General features: G+C 37.8%; 1 protein-coding gene across 5 annotated transcripts in view; it reads left to right on the top strand.

The window, feature by feature from the left end:
• The first annotated feature begins 3,297 nt into the window (after positions 1 to 3,297).
• The window catches only part of LOC111865905 (5'-AMP-activated protein kinase catalytic subunit alpha-2), a 38,874-nt gene continuing 15,628 nt past the window's right edge, over positions 3,298 to 26,543 (top strand). Inside the window, exons 1-8 of one of the 5 annotated variants that reach the window (XM_033752029.1) lie at positions 3,298 to 3,378; positions 5,996 to 6,137; positions 6,775 to 6,868; positions 13,507 to 13,651; positions 17,460 to 17,666; positions 19,375 to 19,480; positions 24,116 to 24,221; positions 26,271 to 26,499. In XM_033752029.1, the coding sequence (XP_033607920.1) occupies positions 6,809 to 6,868; positions 13,507 to 13,651; positions 17,460 to 17,666; positions 19,375 to 19,480; positions 24,116 to 24,221; positions 26,271 to 26,499 (853 nt within the window). In that variant the 5' untranslated portion in view covers positions 3,298 to 3,378; positions 5,996 to 6,137; positions 6,775 to 6,808. Of the gene's footprint in view, positions 3,379 to 3,408; positions 3,772 to 5,995; positions 6,138 to 6,774; positions 6,869 to 13,506; positions 13,652 to 17,459; positions 17,667 to 19,374; positions 19,481 to 24,115; positions 24,222 to 26,270; positions 26,500 to 26,543 lie in introns of those variants that run through there. The other 4 variants (XM_033752028.1, XM_033752027.1, XM_023854345.2 and 1 more) reach the window with 4 other exon arrangements.

The raw sequence follows: 26,543 nt of genomic DNA, 5'->3' as shown, positions 1-26,543 counted from the left end.
GTACTGTAACTTGTAGACAATTCATATTTTTATGATAGTTTTATAATACAGTACATGTGTATACAATTTATAAAATTGGAATAAAATACATTGTATATGAATGTATTCTTATCTCCTGTTGAGACCTGTTATTAACCCCATATGACACTTCTCCATGATCTCCTCTTGCTGTACTGAAATTTTTTTATGTTGTGGGATCTGAATATTCCTGTGTATATGTGGTGACAGTATGCAGAAGTTCATACAAATGTGCAGTAATTGGTAGAATACCACCAGTCTTTAGCCTTTGTTTGTAGCTTTATGGTATCCCTAAGTTTGCTCTGTCAAAATGTATGAAACAACTTGAGAAACACTGAATTTATATTCATGAAATTTGATACTGGGTAGTTTTACTCAAATTTGTTCACCATTTCTACTTTTGGTTAAAATCGGACAAAAGTAATTAAACCCTTAAGTGAACACATACAAGTGCGCTTGTACATAACTCGAGTATATAACTTGCTAAATATTTGTCAGAGTGACAAATGTTTTGAACTTGAGTTGTAGAGAAGAATGAAGCACATTTATGTCCAATATAATTTCTCCATAAGTCTTCTGGATCATTAATCAAAAGGAATACACAACTTGGTTGATCAGTGCACACAAAGATTACTGAAGTCTCATACTCTCAATAATAATTGTAGGAAGCTTCCTCACATATAAATTTGTAGGCCTATATATATTAAAATAATTTGTCGTGTGTCTGTGTGACTATAGATGGGGTTTTATTGGTGAATGGATTTATTCACCACTTATACACGGGACCTGTAAGCACAAGTAATTACAGCACCACGNCCTCACATATAAATTTGTAGGCCTATATATATTAAAATAATTTGTCATGTGTCTGTGTGACTTCACCACTTATACATGGGACCTGTAAGCACAAGTAATTACAGCACCACCGTTAATCTGCAGAATTTACAAATCATATCACTTGCTAAACGTTTTCCAGCCTGCTATGTCTTCACCAGCTTTTCACTGGCAGCAACTTCTAACAGTGTAGATTCTTGAGCTTCACGCACTCAGTTTATATTTTCACGGCCTCCCATGCAGAACTCAGCTGAAATCTCAACTGACTGAACACACTGTGCTACTTATATCAGCACGGATACACAGAACACGCTTTTCTGTTTTTGTGTTCGTGTCCGTTGCCCAGAAACGGCCGCTGTGTGGACCACAGAAGACCGTTCTTCCATTGTTACAGGCGTTACCTAGCAACTGCAGCTGTTTACAGAGCCACCGTTTAGCAACGGGTCTGTACGCCACATTGCGTCCTCCTCCAGGCTTCGTACCACCGTTTCTTTGCCGAGAGCTATGCTTGTGACATCTATACTCCGTGGCCCCCCTCCGGCTCGGTTTGCACGGTGTTTACTCCTACTGCACCCTCCTCATGCTCGGAATTTAAACCGGGACACCTACTGTCTTGGCTGAATTTTTTCGTGGCTATGTCGCCTCCAAGCAAATGCCAGGACAGTACCTTCAGTTAGGCTATTACCGCTTTGTTCCAAGCCTTTTCAGTTCATTATCCACATGTCATATTTCTGTCGACGTCATAATGATCTGACTTACTGTAGTTTATCCCGAGGCAACGGTTACGCATGCAAGTGGGGAAGAGAAGGAGAGAAACTGGGCAACCAGTTAGTTGAGTTCTGTAAAGGAGGCTGAGAAGAGATGGCACTATAGCTGAGTTGACAGTTGACAAAGAGTTCTGCATGGGCAGCTCTGACAAGAGGACCTGAGTGCGTAAAGCTGAATCTCCACTGGTAGAAGCTGTTGCCAGGGAACGGCTGGTGAAGACAGCAAGCTGGAAAAGGTTTAGCAGGTGCTGTGGTGATTTGTAAACTGTGGAGATTAGCAATAGCGCTGTAGTTATTTGCGGTTCATAGTCGTTTGTATAAGTGGTTAATAAACCCATTCACCAATCCATACCCCATCTATATTCATACCCGTAAATCGTGAGAGTATGATACAAATCCAAAAGAGGGTCATGCGTGCAGAAAGTTGCAGCGCGTCCTCCCCTCGGTGGCGTCATGGTGATCGAGGAAAAGACACATGCTATCTATTTCTTGGGTGTACGAATATCGGCTGAGCCTACTTGTGCATTGAACGAACACGTTATCCTATTGGAAACAACAAAATATTATGGTATATATTTTAGTAGAAGGATTATATTGAGAATACCCAGACGACCGAAGCGAATGCGAGCATAAAAATTCTTTAGTCTATTTGCTTTTAAGAATGAACTATTAACTAGCTCACATTAAACTAGCCAACAACAAAGCACCCACAATAAAGAATATGTGCAAAGCTTGGGAGTTCGCGTCGATAATTATCATTTGGTGTTTCAACGCCTACGAGCATGCTGTTGAAGTGCTTTTAAAACCATTACTACGAGACATGGTTCTCACAATTCACAACCTTCCAAGGCACCAACTGTTCTGCGATGTGCCCTTGTATTTCAAAATTACGTAGGCTATGATTTTATCGTAGAATTACGCAGACAGCAAGGAAGAATAACGCAAAATGACGAAAGTGCATGCATTGCTAACACATGACGAGTCGAATGCGGGCACAGAAAACGTAAGAGACTCCAGCATGACGGGGCTAAACTTCAGATTGTTAAAATGACTACGTTGCTGCTGTAGGTCTAGCTAAATACAAAGCATGTACTGGCAAATGTCTCATGTAAAATAGTACATACTATGCAAATATGCTTAATGTGCATAATTAATTCTTTAAATAGTTTGATAATATTGAGAGAACGGCTACACCTTGTTTGTAAAACAACATTGAGCGTGGTTAGCTCTTGAATGAGTGACCACTTGAGAACACGACGTACTATTGGCACGTAAATTCTGGTGCCGATATAGCGACGGCCTTCAGGTTGAATGGTCAGGGTTGATTTTTGGTAGGGACAAGAGACTTCTTTTTTTCTGCGCAGTGTCCAGACCGGCTCTGGGACCAAGCCAGCTTCCTGTACAGTGGGTACCAGGGGTTGTCTGCCCAATGGTAAAGCGGTCAGGGCTCGAAGCTGATCACTGACCTCCACCTTGTGCCAAGGTCAAGAATGGTGGAGCCATACTTCCACCCCCCACTACGTCTTCATGGCTTGGTGCTTAATTCATTAAGCCCAGGAGCAACATAACGGTTTATAGTAAAATCATCTTATGAGTTGTATTATAACTTGACAGTGGCTCGACAGAAAGGGACTACACCCAGCCATGATGACTAATGAATGGACTGCAAACGGGATTGATGCGTGCGTTTTACTGACTGCCCATCAGCCGTAAAGTGACTTGGACGACTTCGACCACTTTGACGTAGGCAAAATAAGAGGTAATCTTTGACATCAGCGCCGATATGAGTGAGCAGAAATGCTGTGAAATGAAGTCGCGGTGGTTTAGCGTCTCCGATGCCCGCAACCCGCAGTACGGTACAATCCATGGCTTGACATCAGGGATACGTATCAGTCAAGGATGCGTAGTGTATTCATAATGTATATTTATCTGTGTGTTGCACTGGAACAGTTTTTAGGTTACGTCAGTTATCTGTTGTCAACAGTCATTTTGGTTTAGTGTCATATTAATTACCTTAATTACGGAAGACGTTGTGAACTTTTATTAGCAATGGCAGAGAAGGTGCAGCAGACTTCACAGCAGCCCATTGTGAAGATAGGACACTACACTTTGGGGCAGACGTTAGGTGTAGGTACATTTGGAAAAGTAAAGAGTAAGTGAAAATAGACCCTCTCCGAACGTTTGTAATTGTGTATCATATATAGGCCTAGCATAAGGATATCACATAGGAGTAAGATTGATTCCATAATGAGCCATGAGGAAATGAGCAGATTAAATGATATGCTGGTGGCGCCAAACATTGTCGTGAGGGCGCAAAGAATTTTCTTCTGTTATATTATTACTATAGCATGAGCCATCAGAGGTTGTTAAGCCTTCTTGGTTTCCTGACGGGGGGTTGGGATGTTGTTCTGCATGTTTGTGAGCTGTTCGAATGGCTGTATGAGCTACCATGAGTGGTTCTCATAATACGTGTAATTAACATCAGATGACTTGAGTTTATATGAATTCATGCAGGAAAGTAGTTCTCTGTTGGAGTTCACTTGCCTGAAAGCCGACACTATCACAAAATAAATTCATTGAGCCGAAGTTCTGGTTCAGCCTTATGAAAAACAAGAATTTTGCATTTCTTCAGTTGTGAATGCTTTATTTAAACAAAAACAAGCAAAAGTTTTTACCACTTATATTGTATAGGATATAAGTGATAAAAAAACAGCAAAACAAAACGATTGGTAAAATTGTTTTGTGTGTTTATAATGTGAAGAATTTTGGAAAGAGACAGAATGAGAATGAACTGTTAAACAATTTCATATATCATTTATATGCAAGAAGATTTCTTTATACAGTTAATCATTTTGTTGGTTGCTGACAGGGTGTACAGTGCTGGGCATGGATAGCCAGAAGGCAATTTGATGATGCTGTATCAACTACAGTAGTTATTCCACTTTTAATAATATGACAGTATGATTGTATTCAGTACACTTGAAAGAACTGGGGGAGAAATATTTATGGCCTATTTCAAAATATCCCAGAATTTGCCATGAATGAGTGAGGAAAGTCACAAAGTACCTCTGGATAGTTGGTGTGCTGCCAAAATTTTGACTAGGCACCTCCCAAATAGAAGTTAGAAATGTTACCAGTTGAGCCAGTTTCTTAGCTGATGGTGTTTAGAACTAAAATTGAGATCTCTGACCTCGGATCATTTTGGCTGAATAGCTTAAGCCTTTTTAAGAGAGGAAGTACACCTCACCCAAGCCACTCTAACCCTCTAGGCTGTCACTGAACTCAAATTTTAAAATTAATCAAGTTGTTTCATTTCTTATATTAGAGCAGGCAGGCACAGTAATAAGACAGACATAGTCAAGATATATGTAATTTTTCAGTTCCTAAGTGAATGTCTGTGTGGAATGTTAAAATAGGTCATAACTGCTTCCAGTATTCCTTCTGTGAATTCCGAATGTTACTGTGTCTCATCTCAGACTACGTAACATAATCTTTTGATAAAGTGTTGTAAAGTGAATGCATGCAGAATCACTAAACATTGCAGCTTGGCTCATGCTCCCCACTTCAGTTGGTTTTGATGATATACCACATTATACTTACTTATGGAGCTGAGCCCTTCTTGAGGAGAAGCGAAATCTGCAGCTACTCAAGAATTTCCCAGCATTTCATGAACCCGAAAGTTCATTACCGTGATCACAAGAGCCCTCCACTGGTCCCTATCCTGAGCCAGATCAATCCAATCCATACCATCCCATCCTATCTCTAAGGTCCAGTTTCTTTATTAGTCTGTCACAACACAACAGGATGCACGAAATGAAAATCTCTATGATCCATTTTAATATTGTACACCCACCTATGCCTTGGTCTTCCAGAGGATCTGTCCATGTCCGAGGCTTTGTTTTCATTTTCATAACAAAGTAATTTTTTATGGTGAGGAGTTGTTAGCCGCATGCCCAACCCCCAAGCTGGAGGACCACCCCTTGTCGACTGTATGCTACTGCTTATTCAATATATTCGCAGCTTCTCTCCATACCTGGAGGTCATCTCCATCTGCAACCTAAGGACGCTCCATTCCATGGTGACAGGGGACTCACCTAACATGGATACCACATTGTAGCAAATTTAATTAAGAACAAAATAAATCAGTTGTTGCTGTGTTAAAATTTGGAAGTGTGAACTAGTTTGTTTATAAACAACTAATTTAATGAACTGAGTTTTAATTACAAGGGTAAAGTAATTAGAATGTGAAGGTGATCACTCACCTGTTTTGGTGCCAAGGTCTAGAATGCCTGGAGTTAACTCATATCGTGTGTATGCCTTTCAGGCAAGGTCCTTGTCAACAGGTTACCTATTACCTATTATGTTTATCTTCACAGTTGGTGAACATCAGCTTACAAAGCATAAAGTGGCTGTGAAGATTCTAAATAGGCAGAAAATCAAGAGCCTTGATGTCGTTGGAAAAATACGTCGGGAGATCCAAAATCTGAAACTCTTCCGGCATCCACACATAATAAAACTGTGAGTTTGATGTGTGAATTATTTGAAAAATGTTAATTAATTCTTTATATAACCTATATTCCCATTCTTCATATTTTACATAGTTACATAAGTTATCTGAATCTAGATGTGCTGAAATAACTCAAAGTGTGGTGGTCAGGTGAAGACCAGTTCTTAGAACCCTGTGTGTTGAAAGTTTGGCTTATTCAGCCACAAAGATGGAGGCAATATGTTCCTCAGAAACTTTAGTTTGCTTTCAGCAGACTACATGGCATTATATCCTAGAAGATATTACTTTTCATAAGCACTGCTGTGAGAACCTCAAGTCCTACATCAGTTTTTAATGTCAGTCTAGGAAACCGAAATTAATGGCCGTGAGGTTTCGTTGCGCTGACCACGCGACACCCTCTATCCATAAAAGTTGGCACTAAACTTCGCCAATAAGCGGTGGTTGCTCGGTCGGTATAGTCCGTTTGCAGACTAATATCACAGAGTTTGTTTTTTTTGTTTTGATTTACATGTCTGGTGCAAGAGTTTGTCTTGTCCTTTATCCTGATCGTCTGTCCCTGCCATGACAGTGCAGGTAATTTAGTTCTACCTACAGCTGGCAAAGTACACCGTTCTGTATTGTGCTGATGTTATGTGTGTTGCTCTGCAGTTATCAGGTGATCAGTACCCCAACTGATATATTTATGATTATGGAGTATGTGTCTGGAGGAGAGCTGTTCGACTACATTGTTAAACATGGGAAGGTAAGCATTCATAAAAGAAGGTAGTAGTAATTGCATTACTAAATTACCAGGTTGTAAAGTGAATGTTGGAAGGAAATCCTATGGTTGAGTATGTGACTTCTCAAGGCTTTGGTATACAACTTATGCATGCTGTGTTCTGTTCTCAGTATAGATGATGTTTATGTACTACATTTTGGTGCAATAAGCAGGGCAGGGGATATATAATTATGTATTTTAATATTATATAGCCTGTATCTTTATCATTACAGTAGGTCAGTGACACAAAGGAGCCGTGAAAACTGCATATATTGTATATGAACATAAAAGAGTGGTGGTTTATTTGCTGTCACCATGCATCAGTGTTTGTATCAGCGTTTCTTTGTGTATATGTATATTTGGTATTTATTTTGCTTCTCCTAAGTCATTGGCTCATTAATAAGAAGTTTCTAATCATGTAGATCATTTTTAAAACCTCAACTCTTGTAGTTATACTTTGGTTTTCTAGTCTTGCCTTACATTTTGAAATGTCATAGTTGGTCTTCTTGCACTTGGGTGATACATGAGAAAAAAACATATTTTTTTTTCTAAGAAGTATGTGGATAGATGGACAGCCAGACATATCATTACCATTATACATGAATTGTATGCATTTCATTGAAAGAAGACACAACAAAAATGAGGTTATATATGATGTAAAGCATTTTGTAAACTATAGCTAGGACTGTTTTTGAAATTGTTGATGATTACAAATATAACCTTTTCAATAACTTTTGAAAAGGATGTAAGTAACGATATAGGTCTATAATTCATCGTATTCATTTTATCGCCATTTTTAAATAATGGTATTATTTCAGAGTATTTCAAACGAGTGGGGAAAACACTCGTTGAAAGTACTCTGTTACAGATATAAGTTAAAGGAGAAATAATACAGGTGTGCTATTTTTTAGAATATTGACCAAAATTTCATCATACCCATTAGAATTTTTGTGTTTTAATGACTTAATTATGTTTTCAATTTCTTTAGTCTATCTAGGTTTAAGTTTAATTTCAGGGAAGGGAGTCAGAAATGCATGAGATAAATAGCTCCAATGTTTATCAATATCAAACTCTATAAAATGATCACTCATAGCATTTTTGCTGTTAATTTTATCTACTATAGTCAGAAAATAGTTATTTAAAGAATCAGCAATTAATTGGTGACTATCATTTAGCTTCCCTTCAACATTTAAGAACTGTACTTCACTATTATTGATTCTCTTACCAGTAACTGTTTTAATAATATTCCATGTGGTTTTCATTTTATTGTTAGAATTCAAAATTAATCCATTATAATAATGATTTTTGGCTGCCCTAATGACATTAGACAGAATTTTAGAGTAAGTATTAAAATAGTATTTAAGGTTTGGATCATTACTGGTCTTCATGGACAAATAGAGCTCTCTTTTACGTTTACATGAGGTCTTTATGCCCTTTGTCCAAAGGTTATATTTCATATTATTCATAATTCATTTTTTAGGGAAGCTAAAATTAATTATTTTTAAATAAGTATTAAGAAATGAGTTGAAAATTGAATCAATATTCTGATCAACAAATACACTATCCCAAGTTTCATAACTTAATTGAGTCAAGTTCTCGTTTCTAGAAGCTTTACTGAATTTCCTCACAAAATGCCTACAGCTATTTCGGTTCTGTAAAACAATGTTATTCATATATAAGATCTGAGCATCATGGTCAGACAGTCCATTAACATGAGGACATATAGTATAATTTCCATGTCTGTGAAGATCAATAAAAATATTATCAATAGTAGAGCCTGAGTTGGTTTGGATCCTAGTAGGAAAATCTACATGGGGCAATCCAAAAGTTTCCGAAATTTGAATTTTGCATGCGAATGGTTATGAGTACATCGAAATACCACTAGGTGTCTCCTCACACATCCTTCTTGAATCAGTGTGGCAAGCGGTGTCGAGTTGAGTGGTTGGGTTTGTTGTTGGTAAATGTATTTCCATTGTTGTGTTTCTGTGAGTTTGTGGTTTTGTGATGGCTGACCTGAGAGAGCAGTGCGTCTGTATAAAGTTTTGTTTCAAACTTGGGAAAACCGCTGCAGAAACACACAAAATGTTGAAGCAAGCTTTTGCTGAGAACAGTTTAGGCCAGACACAAACTTGCAACTGGTATAAGCCTTTTAAAATGGCTGAACATTGACTGATGATGACGATCGTTCGGGACGGCTGTCAACGGGCAAAACACCAGAAAATATCGTGAAAGTTATGGATATGATTTGCAAGATCGTAGACTGACCATCCAGGACCTCTGTAACACCTTGGAACTAAGTTATGGTACATGTCAATGAATTTTGTCAGAGGAACTGAACATGAGGAGGATTGCGGCGAAGTTTGTGCCACAACTGCTGCAAAATGAACAGAAGCAGCATCGCTTGGAAGTCTGCAGGGAACTTCAGCAACAGCTTCAAGAGGATCCAAACTTTCTTTTAAAGGTTGTCACTGGTGACGAAAGTTGGGTTTATGGCTACGACCATCTAAGCAAGCAGCAGTCATCGCAATGGAGGAGCCCTTCTTCACCTCGGCCAAAAAAAAGTTCGACAAGTCAAGAGCAACATTAAGTCCATGTTCTGTTTTTTGATATTGACAGGATTGTTCATAAGGAGTTCGTCCCTCCTGGTCAGACAGTCAGTAGAGTTCTGTCACGATGTTCTAAGGCGTTTGAGGGAGAACATGAGGAGAAAACGTCCAGAGAAGTGGTGCACGAACGACTGGGTACTCCACCATGACAACGCATGACCCATATGGCTTACATTATGCAGGAATTTTTGTCTAAAAACAAGATGGCAGTTGTTCCCCACCCACTGTACTCGCCAGACTTAGCTCCATGCGACTTCTTTCTCTTCCCCAAGATGAAAATAAAGTTGAAGGGGCGAAGACTTGATACAGTTGAGGAAATTCAAGCGGAAACGCAGATGGTACTAAACACCCTAACAAAGAAAGACTTCCAGGATGCATTTGAAAAGTGGCAGAAACGCTGGGATCGGTGTATGCGCTCCCAAGGGGACTACTTTGAAGGTGATGGTACAGACTAAGATCTAGGTAAGATGTAATAGTTTTTATTAATATATTTCGGAAACTTTTGGATTGCACCATGAACTATACTAGAAAGGTTAAAAGAAGATAATAGAACATCCAGTTGTTTCTTGTTATTACTATCAATTAAGTAATTAATATTGATATCACTACATATTATCAATTCTAACTTAGTATCATGCAAGAAATTTAAAATGGTGTCTAATGCCATCAGAAAATAAGCAGAGTTACTGGATGGTGCTCTGTAAATAGATAGAACACAAATATTACCATGCAGAAAAGGAAGTTTCACTGCACAAACTTCAAGGTCTTTATCTTTACAAAAGGCACTTAAATTGACGGGTTATTTACACGAACCCTATGGTTTATGTATTTTAATTTTTAACAAAGTTTTAAAACTTTAAAACAATTTTAATTTTTTTTGTAACCAGAAAGGCTGCTGTGAGTGATAGATGGAACATTGTGTACTTGGACATTATATGTGTATTTGATATGACAACTGTTGTGATAGTGGTTTCTAATGATCCAAATGGATCGAAACATGTAAGGCTAGTAGTGAATCATCAAGTGAGAAAACTGAAATAGTCACATTGGACAGACTTGTCTTTTATAATTGTAAAAATTTTAGTTTATTCCTGTACAAATATGCATGATCCACCTGATTTAAAATTTATCCTACAAAAAGCAACACTGAATTTATAATGTTCTATATAAGTACAGCCCAGATCATTATAATTTAAGTGGTGTTCAGTTAGACATCACACATGCGGCAGCTCAGGATGTAGGGAGCTAATTAATTCATTGCTTTTACCTTGTAAGCCCCGATATTTTGGTGATATAAATTAAGAGAATTATCACCAGAAGAATGAAATTTATATCTCTTACTGTCATAGCTCAGAGAATTTAATTTTGAATGATTATGATCAAAATTAGCACTGCGTCTATGAGTATTGTTAAAATTACCTAAACCATTACTCGTAACAAATTATAAATTACTCCGTCCAAGGTGACCTGTAAGTTTTTTACTACATAAAAACTTAACACCCTTACATGTTTCGGTCTCTGTGGACCATCTTCAGAGGGCAAACATCACTACAAATAGGAAACCACTATCACATAATTTGTTTACACGCAAAGTACGTACACTTATATGTTACAACACACATTACACAGAATAGAACATTTCACAAACACAGCAGTTTCCTGGGAATGTAAGTTTTAAAAAAATGTATAAAATTGGACGGAGTGATTTATAATTTGTAATTGTTATTGTGACGGACCAGAATGAAACAAATTAAACTCATTACTTGTAAGATCACTAACTGACCCAGGAGACTGAGTCACCATAAAAACTCCCTATTTCTTGTTACCGGTGTTCATCTTATTGTATTAGACGATCTATTAGCTACAGAATTAATTGAATTTAAAACAGAACTATGAGAAGAATGGTCCAAATTTAAAATTGCTTGACTTGAGACTTCCACACAGCTTTCCATTTCATCAGTAGAAGAATGGTCCAAGTTTAAAATTGTTTGACTAGAGACTTCCACACAATTTTCCATTTCATCAAAAGAAGAGTGGTCCAAGTTTAAAGTTGTTTGACTTCCACACAACTTTCCACTTCATCAGGAGAAGAATTTCCCTCAAAGTCTTGATTGGAAAGATCATTTTTCCAGCCCAGACAAATTGGGGTTGAGGCCACCTTAAACAGTCTATCACAAATATGACACACAAGCTGCTTCACAATTGCATCTTTTCCTAACCCATTTAAATGAAATCCATGTTTAGTAAAAAGATCCTTATTGAGATCAACATCAAATAGGGTACAATGCTCATATAATTTTATACATTTTGCTAGTTTTCTATTGAACCTGGTTACTTCCTTATTGACACATTAGGATTTAGTCAAATCATGCCTATGGGGGGGCATTTAAGAGAATGATATTAGTGTGACTACATGCTTTAACAAAATTTAGAATATGAGTCAAACCAATCTCAGAATTATTCTTATACACATCATTGGAGCCACCCCAAAAACCAATATGTCACTCTTTGATAGATTCATAACCTCATTATTAATAGATTTTGTTAAATTATCAGCGTCCGAGCCCGGTGTTACCAGTCCACAAACTTCAAACTTGTCACTTATCATGTTCTTGACTCTCATTGCACATCCTCTTGCATGACTGTCTCCAATTGGTAATAACTTACGCTTCCTTTTCAAAGGCAATAATTTGTTACCGGCTTTCCTGTGTAAGGCACAATCACTGATATGCAGTTCATCACTCTCTGAAAACTCACTTCCATCATTAGAGCAAGTATTAGTCGCACCATTAATGATAGTAGGGATTTTATGAATTGTTTCATCTTCGGCGTATGTTGATTTAACGGGTCTAAATGCAGAAAACTGCAGATCAGCTTTCGTTCAATAAACAGCCCCTAAATAGTCACTTATAATTCTTACAGATCCCCTCGAATGGGGATCCTTAATGTCCTTAAACGTAACTTTCCGTTCTACAGTAGTCTCACTTTGCCAGCTTCCTAGATTCTGTATCTGATTTTTCCAGTTATTTTGGGAGGAGTCACTTTTATTTTCGTTCTTTTTGCTGAGTCCACTTTTTAAGCTGCTCATAACCTCTAAAATATCACTGAATATCTCCTCCCTTAGTATTCTAATGATTTTGGTAGCCGATTCCAATTCAAGAATAGCACATTTTAATTCCTGTTTTAAACTTGCACCACACAAGCATTCATCTCCCAGATTAGCCATTCCTATTCCAGGAGTTCAATGTAGAAGCTTGATGATGTTAAGTTGTTCTAAGGTTGTTGGCATATTTGTATCTTTGGTATGAAAAATTTGTTTGCAGTGCTTTTTATTATATCTAGTTGTGATAATTGACTGCACACATAATTGTCTTAAGTAGGTTAGATTTTATCTAAGCACTATTACTCACTGCGGGCTTGAGGACTAATATACACAAAAATTCAAGCTAGGTATAAGTTAGGTTTCAAATGTAAAATCACTCACTTTATATTCATAAAAGTATGTATTACATATTTAAGGCAGTGTTTTATATGTAAGGTTTTATACACATTTTCATGAATTAATGTTATAATGATCTTTGATATTAATAAATACCTTCGTGCAATACAGAGAAACTCATTGTAACAGAATTGGATTATATAATGAAATACATATAAAGGCGAGACTTGTGACTCTGCTTCAACCTAGGCATGTGGCTGAAGTTGTAAGTGGTATTGAAGAGAAAGTGTTTTGTGAGAATGTACTTGACCAGCTGTGAAGTTAAAATTATTTTTATATGCTTTCATTAGGGTGTGGTTTTAAATGACAGCTTTCATTTTTTTTTACTGCAGTTTGTAGGCACATACTAATAAGAGGCATGCTTCAGAAGTTGAAATTCAGATCAATCTCATCATATGTTGGCAGTCAGACCACGCATAACAAAGTTGGGTACTAATGATGTTGGTGGTGAAAGAATATTGTTCTCATTTGCTTGGAAGAGGAAGACAGTGTATAAGTGAGTTTTATTTCAATTTCAGTTGAAGGAGTATGAAGCGCGTAGATTTTTCCAGCAGATTATTTCTGGTGTAGATTATTGTCACCGGCACATGATAGTACATCGTGACTTGAAGCCAGAAAATTTGCTTCTTGACCACAATCTGCATGTGAAGATAGCAGATTTTGGTATGAATTTTAAATTTATAATATTTTAGCTTTTTTAACCATTGGATGCACTTATCATATTGTCCTAAATTTTGATTTGTGTGGTATAAAGCTGGTGCTTATTTTCGGCTAGTACGCATACCAGCAAGGAATTGTGCTTGCCAGCAACTTTTGAAAAATTGTACACCTGCTTGCACATTGTATATTTTGATTCTGAGGCTAAAACTGAACATGAGAGTACTGGCAAACATGTTTTTTGTGAGGGGGGATAGGGGAGAGCAGATATAGCTCTTTGTTTATTAATTTTATTTTGTAGTGAAAATTTTGGGATGAAATATTTTATTTTACTTTTGTTTTGCACAATTTTTCTCTCCTTACCTTACTGTTATTTGTGTTTTTAATCAGCTATAAACATAAGCAAATTGCAGTGTGTGTCCTAATGCATGCACATGTAGGCATATTATTGACATTTAAGGGCTCCTTACTGTCACCATCTTCAAGACAAAGAGACTACACAGTGGCTTGTGCTGATATTTGGGTCAGTGGGAGCTGCATCATGTGATTTATCAAATGATAGCCAGTATAAAGTGAACAGAAAAATTGACCTTTGAAGGACTGATCTCTTTCTGGAGGGAGGATTTGTGGAACACTGGAAATGCTGCATGGACGGAGCAGACTGAGGTGGAAACAAGAATAGGAAATTGAGAGAAGAGAAAGAGAAGAAAGGGAAAGTGGTTTGGTTTCTCCTTATTCTTAGTCCCATAAAAGACTAAATCAGCTTAGAAGAAGGAGATTGAAGTAGAAACTGTATTTTGAGAAAAATTTAAGAATTGCTCTTTGCCTCTAAATACAGACTCTTAGTGAAGATGTGTAATTACACATTACAGTTCAGCAGAATATCTTCGTATTTAGTCAGAATAATTGACGCTCCATTTCATTTTTATAGTAGTCCTGGAATTTAGAGGCCACAATTTTTAGCTATGTAGGAAATGACTACATGTACATTCACTCCCTGATCTACAGAAAGGAGATTAAGAGGAAGGGGGAGAAAATGAATGCCTAAATCAAATACTTCAAGAAAGTCTTGTCCACAAGGGGTGCATTTGTTCTCAAACCTCAGATCAGTGTGTGCACTTACAATACCAAGAAGTATGATACTGTGATTATATCATTGCAGCAGGTTGCATTTTTCTTTCTCATAAACTTTGTGCACAGAAATAATTATGACAAAAAGATATCTCATTAGAAATGTACATCTCAGGTATCTTAGAGTTTATAAAAAGTAATCTTCAGAATCATTTCTTTGCCTGACTGTTTACTCTTCTTTTGTCTGAATGGATCAGCAGAATTTATTCTTGCCTTTTCTGTTATTTAACCCATTCAGAACTAACCCAAAGTATGCTCATGTCTATGTAGCATGTCCACTTGGTCAACCCTTAATATGCCCATTTCGTGTTGGTTTTGTTTTGTCCACACATTGGTGCTGAATACGCTAGTGTTATATGTTGTATGAACAACTGAATTTTTGTACTTGTTCGAAGGATGCAAGTTGAAAAGGTAGAAAGCATTTTTCCCTGCCAGATCAGTAGAATAACAAGAACAGGAAGTTCTGATAAGAACTGAATGCATATGTTCCTTTGATACTGCATGGATGGCACAGAATACAACATTTGCAACAGTTCTTCCATTCCGCGGGAATCTGTTTAATGGGCCTTTGCCTAGCAGTGATAGGGGATACACAGACATACCCACAGACTCTCCTTTGATATGGCACAGATCTTATAGAAAACAATGCCTCCAGCAGGTCTTCTGTTGTGTGTATTCGTTACTGCAGGAACATGTCTACCGAGCCATTGCCTAGCAACTGTATGGGAAGGTACACATACAGACACACAGACTAATGGAAAGAATTTATTAAGTATGTTGTTGAGATGGGCTCAGGTTCCTTGATATACATACCAGGTCTCATAAAGATTAGTTCAGGTATTCAAAAGTTGATAGGGGGATACACAGACACACAGACAGCATGTCTCGTAAGCCTACATTTATTTTTTCAAAATAAGGAAAGTAGACTAAAAATAGTAGAACTTTGAACACAAAAATAATCTGGGCTGGAGAGTATATTGGTATAGTAGAATTATGAGATGAAAGAGTCAAGTCTACATCCTATGATCTGAACATAAGCCCAGTTAGCACTGAAGCGGAGAATATATTAATCGTACATGGAGTGCGAAAAACAGCACTATATGATTACCCCCTCTTCCAGTGCTAGGTTTTGAGGAAAGATAATAACATATTCTTAGGTACATTTCTCCTTCGGGGCATGTGGTAGCATAGTTGGTTGAGGCACTATGCTACAAGCCGGAAGGTCACAGGATCGAATCCAATGAAGTGGATTTTTTCAATTTACCTAATCCTTTCAGCCGCACTATGGCCCTGGGGTCGACTCAGCCTCTAACAGAAATGAGTCCCAGGAATATTCTTGGGGGTAAAGGGCAGCCAGTGTGTAAGGCTGACAACCTTACCGCCCTCTATGAGTTAGTTGTCTAGAAAATATGGGAACTTCAACATCTCACAACCCTATGGGCCTCCCTGGCTTGTAACAGGGATACCTTTACTGTTTTCTTTATTTTTTTTTTTTTACATTTCTCTTTCACAGACTTAACTTTTAGGTCACTTCTATATATGAGTTAATTTAGGTCTGCAATTTTTTTCTGGAGGAAGTTGCCTCTGTCCTTCAATTACAGCATTCTGGTGTGAAAAAAGCTGTATTCACTCAATGGCCAGCAATTATTAGTCTGCTAACAGCACATTTTGGTATTGGTATTGTATGGAGATCTTTCATGATTGCATTTTGGTATTTTAAACTTCTCTTTAAGTAGGCACATTTTCTGTAATAACTTCTAATTCCAGACCATTTAAGAAACAGATGTTTAGTATTCAAGCATCTGTTCTTCCTCTAATATCATTCTTCTTGTTAAATGGAAGCAAAGATGTAAATATGAAAAAAACATATGAACATTATGAAGTGTACCTTAGATGCAGAGCCACCAACTGTATTCTGATGGCTTGAGACATATAATAAACTGTGTGTGCATGTAGGAGTGTGATAACAAAAATTCATTGATTACTGTTTTGGAAATGTATTGATGTTGTATGGTTACATAGTTGCCATATGTCTGTTTTTCCATGAAGCATTGACATTGTTTTAATTTTTTTATGTTTTTGCTATATTTGTGGATATAAGATGACACTTTTAAATGCATTTTAGAAGGATGCGTTGCACATAAGACTGTGAATCAGTGGCATTTGTTGAATAATCACTGTCCTATTTTTGAATGAAAATAAAAAGTAAGAAATCCTCCTGTAGCTGGATTAATATTTTATATGCCATCTAGGAGTTCATTCTCAGGATACATTCCACAGATATGGGAGAGGGTGAATGGCTTTTTAGTAAGACATGAAAACCTCTCATCTCTTGCTAGAAAGATCATAGGAAGTCTTTTTCACAGGGTTCTAGAGCTGGGTTCTCTGTGTGGCCATGTAGGTCCATCCACAGTGCCCTTATCAAGGTGCCAGCTATGTCCAGTCTTGGCACTCATCAACCCTAAGCCTTCACTCACCTCTCCTGGCTTCCCTGCGCTGTTTCTTCTCCTTTATCTTCTGCTGCATGCCTTGGACCTACACATGTGACTTCTGTGCTTCACGGCAGTATATCCCAGAAGATAGATCTCTTTACTTGTGAGAAAGTTTATATACTGTATTTTGCACTCTTTGCTTCTAGTTAGGGTTTTGAACCAGAGTAGAAGTTGTGTTGAATTTTTTCTAGGTTTGTCCAACATGATGATGGATGGTGAGTTCCTTCGTACAAGCTGTGGATCTCCAAATTATGCTGCCCCAGAAGTGATTTCAGGCAAGCTGTATGCAGGCCCTGAAGTTGATATATGGTCATGTGGAGTGATCCTTTATGCCTTACTATGTGGTACTTTACCATTTGATGATGAACATGTGCCAACACTCTTTCGAAAAATAAAATGTAAGTTGCAATGGAGTGAATTTTTGTCTTGCTTACCCTAACCAGTCATGTTAGGACCATATTATGTATGATTTTGTGTCCCACTGGTCGAGCCAAGTACAGAGGTGATTAGTTCTGTAATTAACATGTCTGTCTTACATAAAGATGGTACAGAATTCAGTTTCAACTGCGGCATTAGCTATTATATTGCTGAGTACTTCAGAATGATGGTCACTTCTCACCTGTTTATCTCCAGTGCATCATATTATTCATCTCATCTGTTTCACTAATAAATAACCTCTGCAGCTGACAGGCATCCTTAAGCGAAGTCAAGCCAAACTTCTTCTAAACCCCATCCTGCATGACCCACCTGAGTCACTTCTCATCCCACCCTGCATAATACAGATTTTGGATAGACAAGAGGAAGACACTGATATATTGGGTTTCTGGACTTTATCCATCGTCCTAGTTTTTAAGATAACAAATAAAAACACGACGTTTCGGAAACTGGATCTGTTTCCGTCCTCAGGTGTAGGAAAAGGGGGAACACCTATTGGTGGGTCCGTTAGAAAGAGCTAGCCTCAATCACTGGACAAACCAATGTCACAAAACATGAAGATTATAAACACCTGAGACCAGGCTAAGTCCATGAGAGCTAATAAGAAAAATTTTTCATAACAAATTGTAGCAAACACATACAAGCATGGAACCAGGATATGTGTTTGCTACAATTTGTTATGAAAACATTTTTCTTATTAGCTCTCATGGACTTAGCCTGGTCTCAGGTGTTTATAATCTTCATGTTTTGTGACATTGGTTTGTCCAGTGATTGAGGCTAGCTCTTTCTAACGGACCCAACAGAATAGATGTTCCCCTTTTCCTTCACCTGAGGACGGAAACAGATCCAGTTTCCGAAACGTCGTGTTTTTATTTGTTATCTTAAAAATTAGGACGATGGATAAAGTCCAGAAACCCAATATATCAGTGTGTTATACACCATCGTCAGAATCCTATAGTAACTACAAGAAGAAGAGCTCAGGAAATGAAGTCCCACGTGCTTCTTGCCTTTGCTGTGTTACTGAATTTTCAAATCGAAAGTTACGTCTTACACCACACATAGTTGTCCATTGTCCAGTTTCTTATGTGTGAATCTCCACAGTATTGTGAGAGTTGTTTCAGCCATTCTGTTGAGGTTATTTATTGTCACTTGTCATTACAGTTGAATGTGATGTGGCAGTACAGGATCTGTATTTATTCCTACCACATGATATCTTGATGAACATCAGGAAGAAAATTTTCCTTGATAGAATTTTTTGACTGGCAGGTAATTATCAGGGCAGGTGCCATTAGAGTTGAATCTGATGTGACAACATGGTATGGATATTCACACCTAGAAACTCTACTACAATATCCAGATGAAAACTAGGACAGAAATGCTCCCTGATGAAATATTGACCAGTGCATAATTTTGGCATCAAAATGCGGTTGAAGCCAAATGAATGCGACGTAACATGGATATTTGTGCTCACAGACAAAAAATCAAAAATAATGTCTCAAATATTTTTTGCCTTTGCCAGGTTTTATCCTGACTGTGTTTTATGGTCCTCAGGAGTGTGGTGAACTTGGGCAAGTGGCCAACATTCAGGGGTGGCCAATTTTACAGATTTCACTGTATTTTCAGTATTTTCTTTGTGCTCCACAACAGAGTAACTACTTTTTTCTGTTATAGCTGGAGTATTCCCCATCCCTGAGTACCTGAATAAAACAGTTGTGAGTATGTTGTGCCATATGCTGCAGATTGATCCAATGAAGAGAGCTACCATTGAAGATATAAAGTGAGTGCAACATAAATATGCTTTTTTAGTACTTCTAGCAAATAGTAATGTAGAAATATTTGATTGCTGTATGAGGGATGTGAGTCATTCATGCCTTTTCCTTTATTGCATCAATATTTGCATTAACAGGATGTTATGTTTTTAAATCTGTTATATAGTTTCACCATAGTACAATATTTGATAATTCCAACACTGTGGTATATCATGTACCTCGAGCAGTTGATAGATTCTCCACTGATGGAGAAAGTCTGATATGAAACCCTGAGATTAGTCACTGTTATCAAATAGTTGTACAGTTTCATAACAGTTACCATAACAGCTGCCAGTCTCAGCTGTGCATTTACAGTAACTGCTTTTGAAATGTAACAAGGCTAAAGTGAGCACATTCTTGTAGCAGAGGCAAGTGTGTAAATACTTTCTAAGCCACTTTGTGATTTCCTGGTTACTTTGTTGTTTTATTGCATCAAGTAACAGTTCCAACCCAATGTTCATGAGGCCTTACATACTTGGATATGATTCTAGTACCACTTCTTGTAAACCAGGTTATAGGCACTCTGTGTACCCACAGAAATAAGTACCACCTGAAGGTGATACATATTTTTCTGCTCCAAATACTGTAACAAAAATGAAACTTCCCATATATTTATGCACATTCAATTCTTTTGGGTATTTTGCTAGTAACTATAACTAAGGAATAATTATTGTCTGTATATATATTCACCAAAGCCTGTTGGTTCCACCCTATTTCTCCCAAATGGTGCATCATAGAAAAGACTGTTAAAGACAAAAGATATTTGTCATAGAATACCCTGGAAAGACTGTTAGTTTTGCTGTTAAATATAGGATTCAAGTCCCTGCCAACTTATTTCTCCATTACTTCATCCATAAGAAAGGCACTGGGGCCATGACAGCAATGGGATTGCAAGGATACGGGAGAAAACGTGAACTATCTTCTGCTGTTGCTGGTGTATGGGGGACAGCCCAAAATATCTCTTGCTGCTGCTGGAATATGGTAGAAAATTCAAACTATAATCTCCTGTGTGTATGATACAGGGAAGACTTGCATTATGGGGGAAAATCCAGATTATCTCCTCCCATTGCTGAATAATGGTGAGGGATGTTGATAGGATGAGCATTTTGTCTTTTCATGAATGAGGAACCCGGGGGTGAGGCATGTGGCCTGCACACTGGCACACATCCTTCCTGGTGGGCAGTCTTCCAGTTTGGTCCCAAAATGGTGTTTACCTCCTCCATGGAACCCTTCAGCTGTGCACAGTCAGCTGAGTCTTGACTTTTTGTTGAGACTCATAGACTGCTGCCAGCCGGTGATCCGTCAGTGCCTTAGTGATATGCTTGTACACTGCCCCTGAGAGACCACTAGTTTCTGTTGGCTGGCTCTCATGTCTTTTTGGTTCTTCCTGGCTAGCCACTCTTCTGTGTTATCTGGAACATGTGTTGTTTTGTGTTCCTGATTGGTACTTCTGGCCTTTTTCTGTTCTTCAAAATAACACTTGCAGTGCTGGACCCATCCTTGATCCCACTTCTGATGCTAGTTGTGATGTTTATTGTTATTTTGAACAGCTGTTCCCTCACCGATTGTCTCACCACTTATGATCTTGATGTCAGTTCTCTTTTGTCCACCACTGTTCCACATTAATGCCCCAGCAAACTCTGCTTCATGTCTGGCTCTCCACATATGTCCACACTCTGCCACTTCTAAGCTCAGACAGACTCACTTGCTTTGACTTCCTGGTGGCCAAATCTGGAAAATTTTAGATGGTTCTCAGATGGCTTTGGCTATCATCGTCATTTAACGGTTATAAAACGTTCAGGGTGTGGGGCTTTGATCTTACTCCAATTGAGTGGTGCTTGCAGGCCAGGTGACACACCCCACCATGCCCCTTGCTCACACCACAGCATAAATTAATTGGGAAGGAAATACAGGAGAAAAGATGAAAGGTATGGAAGAATGAAGGAGAGGGAGTTATTTTAACTTGAAGGAGAGAGAAGGAAGTAGGAGGGGAATATTGATAGAGCAGATGAGAGATGGAAAGTAATACTGGAGGAAGAAAGGAAGGAGATAAGAATATAAAAGAGATACATGAAAGGAAGAGGTGAGTGATTATCCCCCATCAAATTTGACAGGCAGTGTAAGGAATTACCATGAACAACAAAAATGATTTCTGAAATTGCAGTGCAGATTTTTGTGCACAGAAGTGGTAGTTAGTTATTATCTCAGTGCTTTTTTGGAGGTGCTTGAAGTAGGCAAAGAGTGCATTATATTTTGTCAGATATGGTAAATGTGAAGTATACAGTGTCAATCAAAACAGATGCTTCAGTTTTAAATGCATATACTTTCTGATATGCTTATGGTATAAGAATGATTTTAGTGTTTAATTAGCAAAGAAGACTTGGGAGAATAATCCCAATAGGAAACATGTTCAGTATGAGAACAAGTGGCATCCTTAGATTGGCTGCATTAATTCTGATGACAGCAGATGAAATTTCTTCTGTCAGTTCATCAGGTTTGTGGGCTTCTTCTTGTACACATTGTTTTTCACATATCCCCATAAAAAGTAATTGCAGACATTGAAATAGAATATGCTGGCCAAGACTATCCATAGCCAAAATGTCTGGGGAAGGAACTCAAAATAGCATGATTGTCATAGTCTCACTGTGGGCATCAGTAACCGCATTCTCTCTATGTGACTGAGCCCCACTGTGTTTGAAGAATGTGTCACTGAACTGGAAATGTATGCCTAGGAGAAATGGGTGTTTTCTTTATTTACTGCCCTATAATGTTCAGATGTCACAGCATTGATGAGGAGAACTGGATCACAGTTGCTATGACTGAAACAGTGTACTGTATTGTGCATTTTTGTAGGTGTAATGGCACCTCATTAATGTTCTAACGTGTATGCCATATTGTCAGACAATGATTCAGGAAGTTACAATGGGCAACAACACTTTTCCGAAACCTCTGATGTAAGTTGGCAGTAAAATTATTAATCACCATTCAGCATTTCAGTTAAAAATATGCAATGTAAACTGCAAGAGTCTTTTTCTGTTGATCCTGTATATGCAGGATGTACCAGGAGGTTCCTGCCAAACTTCTAGAAAATGTTCCTGGGGTCATTTTGAGTCAGAATAATTGAACATACTTCTCTCTGGAGTTTAACTATAAGAAGATACAGACAGGAGAAGTTTTAATGAAATTGATTTTTACATGTTTATTAACAACTGAACCATTAAGTATACAGAACAACATTTCAGGAATTGTTCAAAGTTTCCTCCTTGAAAGTCTGCAGTTCTCAGTACGCATGAGTAATGACTGGTTACCTGCAGCAGTGGTTTCATTTTGATTGAGTATGTGTTGGGCTGCTACAAAAATATTACAGCTGTGCAGGTTTTGATCAGTCTTTTTGTACACTGAGTTCTTCATGTGACTCCAAAGAAAGTAACTAGCAAGGTTAGGGTATGGCAAACTTGGTGGCTATGCCTGGGTGTCTGCTGTGACTTGTGTGCCAATTTGGAAAACACTCATATATACTCCCTCATATGTTGAGTGTAGTGTAGGAGAGCCCAGTCATCCTGAAAGTACATCATGCATGTCATCATTAACAGGACATCTTTTAACAGACTTTCTAATTCAATTCTTGGAAACACTGAAACCTTTCCTGAATGTTTCTTGTTAGGTGGTGATCAAAGGGGATTTGTTCAGTTAACTTTCAATCCAGTAATGCACGCCATACATTCACTCAGAATCTCCTCTGGAAGTAACTTTCTCTCATTATATGCGGATGAACATGTGACCATATATGGGCATTTCACATATTTACAGTGTCCTGTGTAAAGGAAGCATCCATGATTAAAATTTTCCTTTGCAGTTATGGGTGTTCTGTGAGCAAGTGACAGACATACATATATACAACGAGGTCTACTGGAAAGTTTATGAGTGCTTAATTGTGGACTATGCTATACCATATCAGAAACGTTTTCTTGTGCGTCTACATTTGGCAGTACTTCCTCACTTTCGAATGACACACACGTAACACTTGGAAGTGAACCAGTTTCACAAAGCGTTTATTGAACATTGTTAAATAATTCTATAATTGTAGTCTTCAGTTGAGAAATGTCTCTATTATTTTACAGCAGTAGAGTGTGCAGTGCCATTGCAAAATTCACAGATGAAATCCATGTCACAATATTTGCTGGCAGTCACATTAGTGCTAATGGTAACTGGTATGAAGTCACTGAACTGACATTACTGCACCTTATGAAGGGTCACCATAACTTACTAGTGCCTGGCCAGTAGCAAGCACAAACTTGCACAGTGTGGTGTGCAGTCACTCTTTACTTCATATCACAGGTTTGCCAGACGTACTTTCAACACAACAGAACAACTCGCTTTAAAACCTCTCCTGTCTTTTTCTCCATAGCACTTAAACTCGGGAGAGGGTATGCTTGATTATTTCATCTCGAATTGACCAAAGTTCCCTAGAAGTTTGGGAAGATCCTCCTAGTGCACCTTACATAAAATATTGTGAACATTTTCCTGTAAGAGAGTACTGTTTTATTTATGCACAGCTGTATGTATTTCCAGCTATAAAAATGTTGTGGTTTGTTTCATGCAAGAAAACATGAATGGTTCCAGCGTGACCTTCCTGCATATCTCTTTCCGTCTCCAGTAGAGCAGGACTCTTCTGTGATAGACACTGATGCTGTGAATGAAGTATGCGAGGTAAGCCAGTGCTGTATAATTTTTTATGCAGGGTTTCAGACAAAGATAATAATGTTTTTAAATTTCATAGCATTACATTAACCTTTAATGTCTGAAGTGCCCTGATCGGGCCAGTGATGAGTATGGTTGTGGCCAAAGTACCCCGATTTGGCCAGTTGGGCATTTGAACTCCGCTGCTGGAGCGCGCACACACACACACACCTCTAGTAGCAACACATACACAGTCCTAAATATTTATTTTTAAATGTAGTAATTACCAGACAGACTTGAGTAAAACCCTAATAGAGGAATTAAAATGATACCTAAGTGAACAAAAACAAAAAAGAGTATATGTATGAGTTATAAACCAAACTCATCCATGAGCCAGTACTTTTATTGCAGATTCTGCAGATTAATGTGTTAAAATATATATTAAAATTCGATGCACATACCTTTTTTGTTGTTATCTGCTTGATATATATATATATATATAGGCTGAAATGAAACTACAGTATTCGATTTCACTATAAATGCACAGAGAACAGATCACACTCTGTATCTCAGCCACAATGCAACTGTCTGTTCATGACCCTAGAAGGGGCAATAATCTCTTGCAGGTGTTAGCACTGAAGAAGGGACCCCTCTAGCTTTTTCTTGAATAGCCATGCTTTCATTCTTTTGTCCTTTAGTCAAAAGATTAAAAAATCTGAAGAGTGTAAGAAAGATGTGAAACTTGCCAGCAGTAGACCAAATGATTTTATTGCTTCCATCTGTTTTATGACACCAGGGACTGCTAAAGTATGTCAAGTGTTACAAGCAGGACTGATTTTATAATGCAGAACAGCTCTGTGAACTGGGAAACCATTTTTACAGTATGCATCAAAATTAAAAGAAAAAAAATTGAAAATAAAGTATAACTCTTTGTATAAAAATTTGCAAATCTTATATTATAATATGTGACACTGTATTCTTTGCTGATACAAACAAAGTTAATTCCATCCATTTATCATAAAAACTGTGTTAGATACAGCATGCTTAAAATTGTTTAAACACCCCAATAGGAATGGACATTTAAATGCAGAGTAGCAACGGGCATTTAAACGTGCACCAGCAGCAGGCATTTAAATAAACTCTGGCCAGCTCAAGCTTACCACCATTTCCAAAGTCTGGCGTTTATAAAGGTTAATACACTTTAGTGGCTACTAATGCAATGTAACATAACTGAAGACAACCCAACCAAACCCAGCCCTTGGATTTATCCAGAATGAAGACTGGCTGTCACAGTTTTGTTCTGGGTTGTTACAGTTATCCTATTCATGAATCATGCGATGTACTACAGTACTTGTTCTATTAGTTCTGGCACTATGTGGAATTCTCTGCAGTCTCAAAGAGTATGGTTTTCTGGGGTGTACTGCCATGTTCTTTTGAGAAAGCTGGATATTTTGAAGGCACATAGTAGGCTCTGCATCGTTTTGTCTAGTCTAGACCGTGCAGCAGAGCATAGCACATCAAGTAGGGAACACAACAACAATAACAATCGACATCCTGGAAATAAGGAAGAAGATAATTTTGAGCTTAAGAAACGGTTAATACAAATGAATCTAACCAATAATAGAAGAATCAGACAAAAAGATGTGTGGCCTACTACAGCAACAGACACAAAGGTTTTTTATTTTTAATTTGTTCAGTCATAGTGGAATCATGCTTATCATCTGGTAATTGTGAACTATGTTAATAGACTCTCAGAAATATGCAAATGAGGTGCAACTTGTAATTGAGCTTTCCCATTATTTATAGTCATACAAATGAGTAACAATTTTGGAGTTGTAATTGAAAAGTATGGCCTTAAAATAAATTATATTATGCTAATAATGTATATTTTGGTTTGAGACTGCAAGAAAGGGTTCACATTTTTTCTTGTACATTTGCAAAAATGCCTCTGAAGTGGTTAAAGAAAGCAAATGATACAAATTCTTTTCAGAACTTCTTATTTTTTATTTGAGTGACATGAACTTGTGTATTCTGTGGTGGGAGGTGGTTGGAAGTGGTTAAGGGGATGTACTTTTACAGAAATTTGGAGTGAAAGAGCAAGAAGTGCACAGTGCCCTCCTCAGCGGAGATCCACATGACCAGCTTGCGATTGCATATCATTTGATTATCGATAATAAGAGGATAGCAGATGAGGCTGCAAAGGCAGAGCTGAAGGACTTCTATGTTGCAAGTAGTCCTCCTCCAATCTCATTCAGCCCCAGTGAGCTAAATCCAAGCCCCATTCGACCACATCCAGAAAGAATAGCCCGTAAGTTATATCTGTGGTTTGAAATACAGTGTAACCAATGTAAA

This window comes from Cryptotermes secundus, unplaced genomic scaffold (assembly GCF_002891405.2).
Source record: "Cryptotermes secundus unplaced genomic scaffold, Csec_1.0 scaffold1754, whole genome shotgun sequence".
Lineage (NCBI taxonomy): Eukaryota > Metazoa > Arthropoda > Insecta > Blattodea > Kalotermitidae > Cryptotermes > Cryptotermes secundus.
Note: the sequence above shows the minus strand (reverse complement) of the source record. Positions and strands in the feature narration are given on the sequence as shown.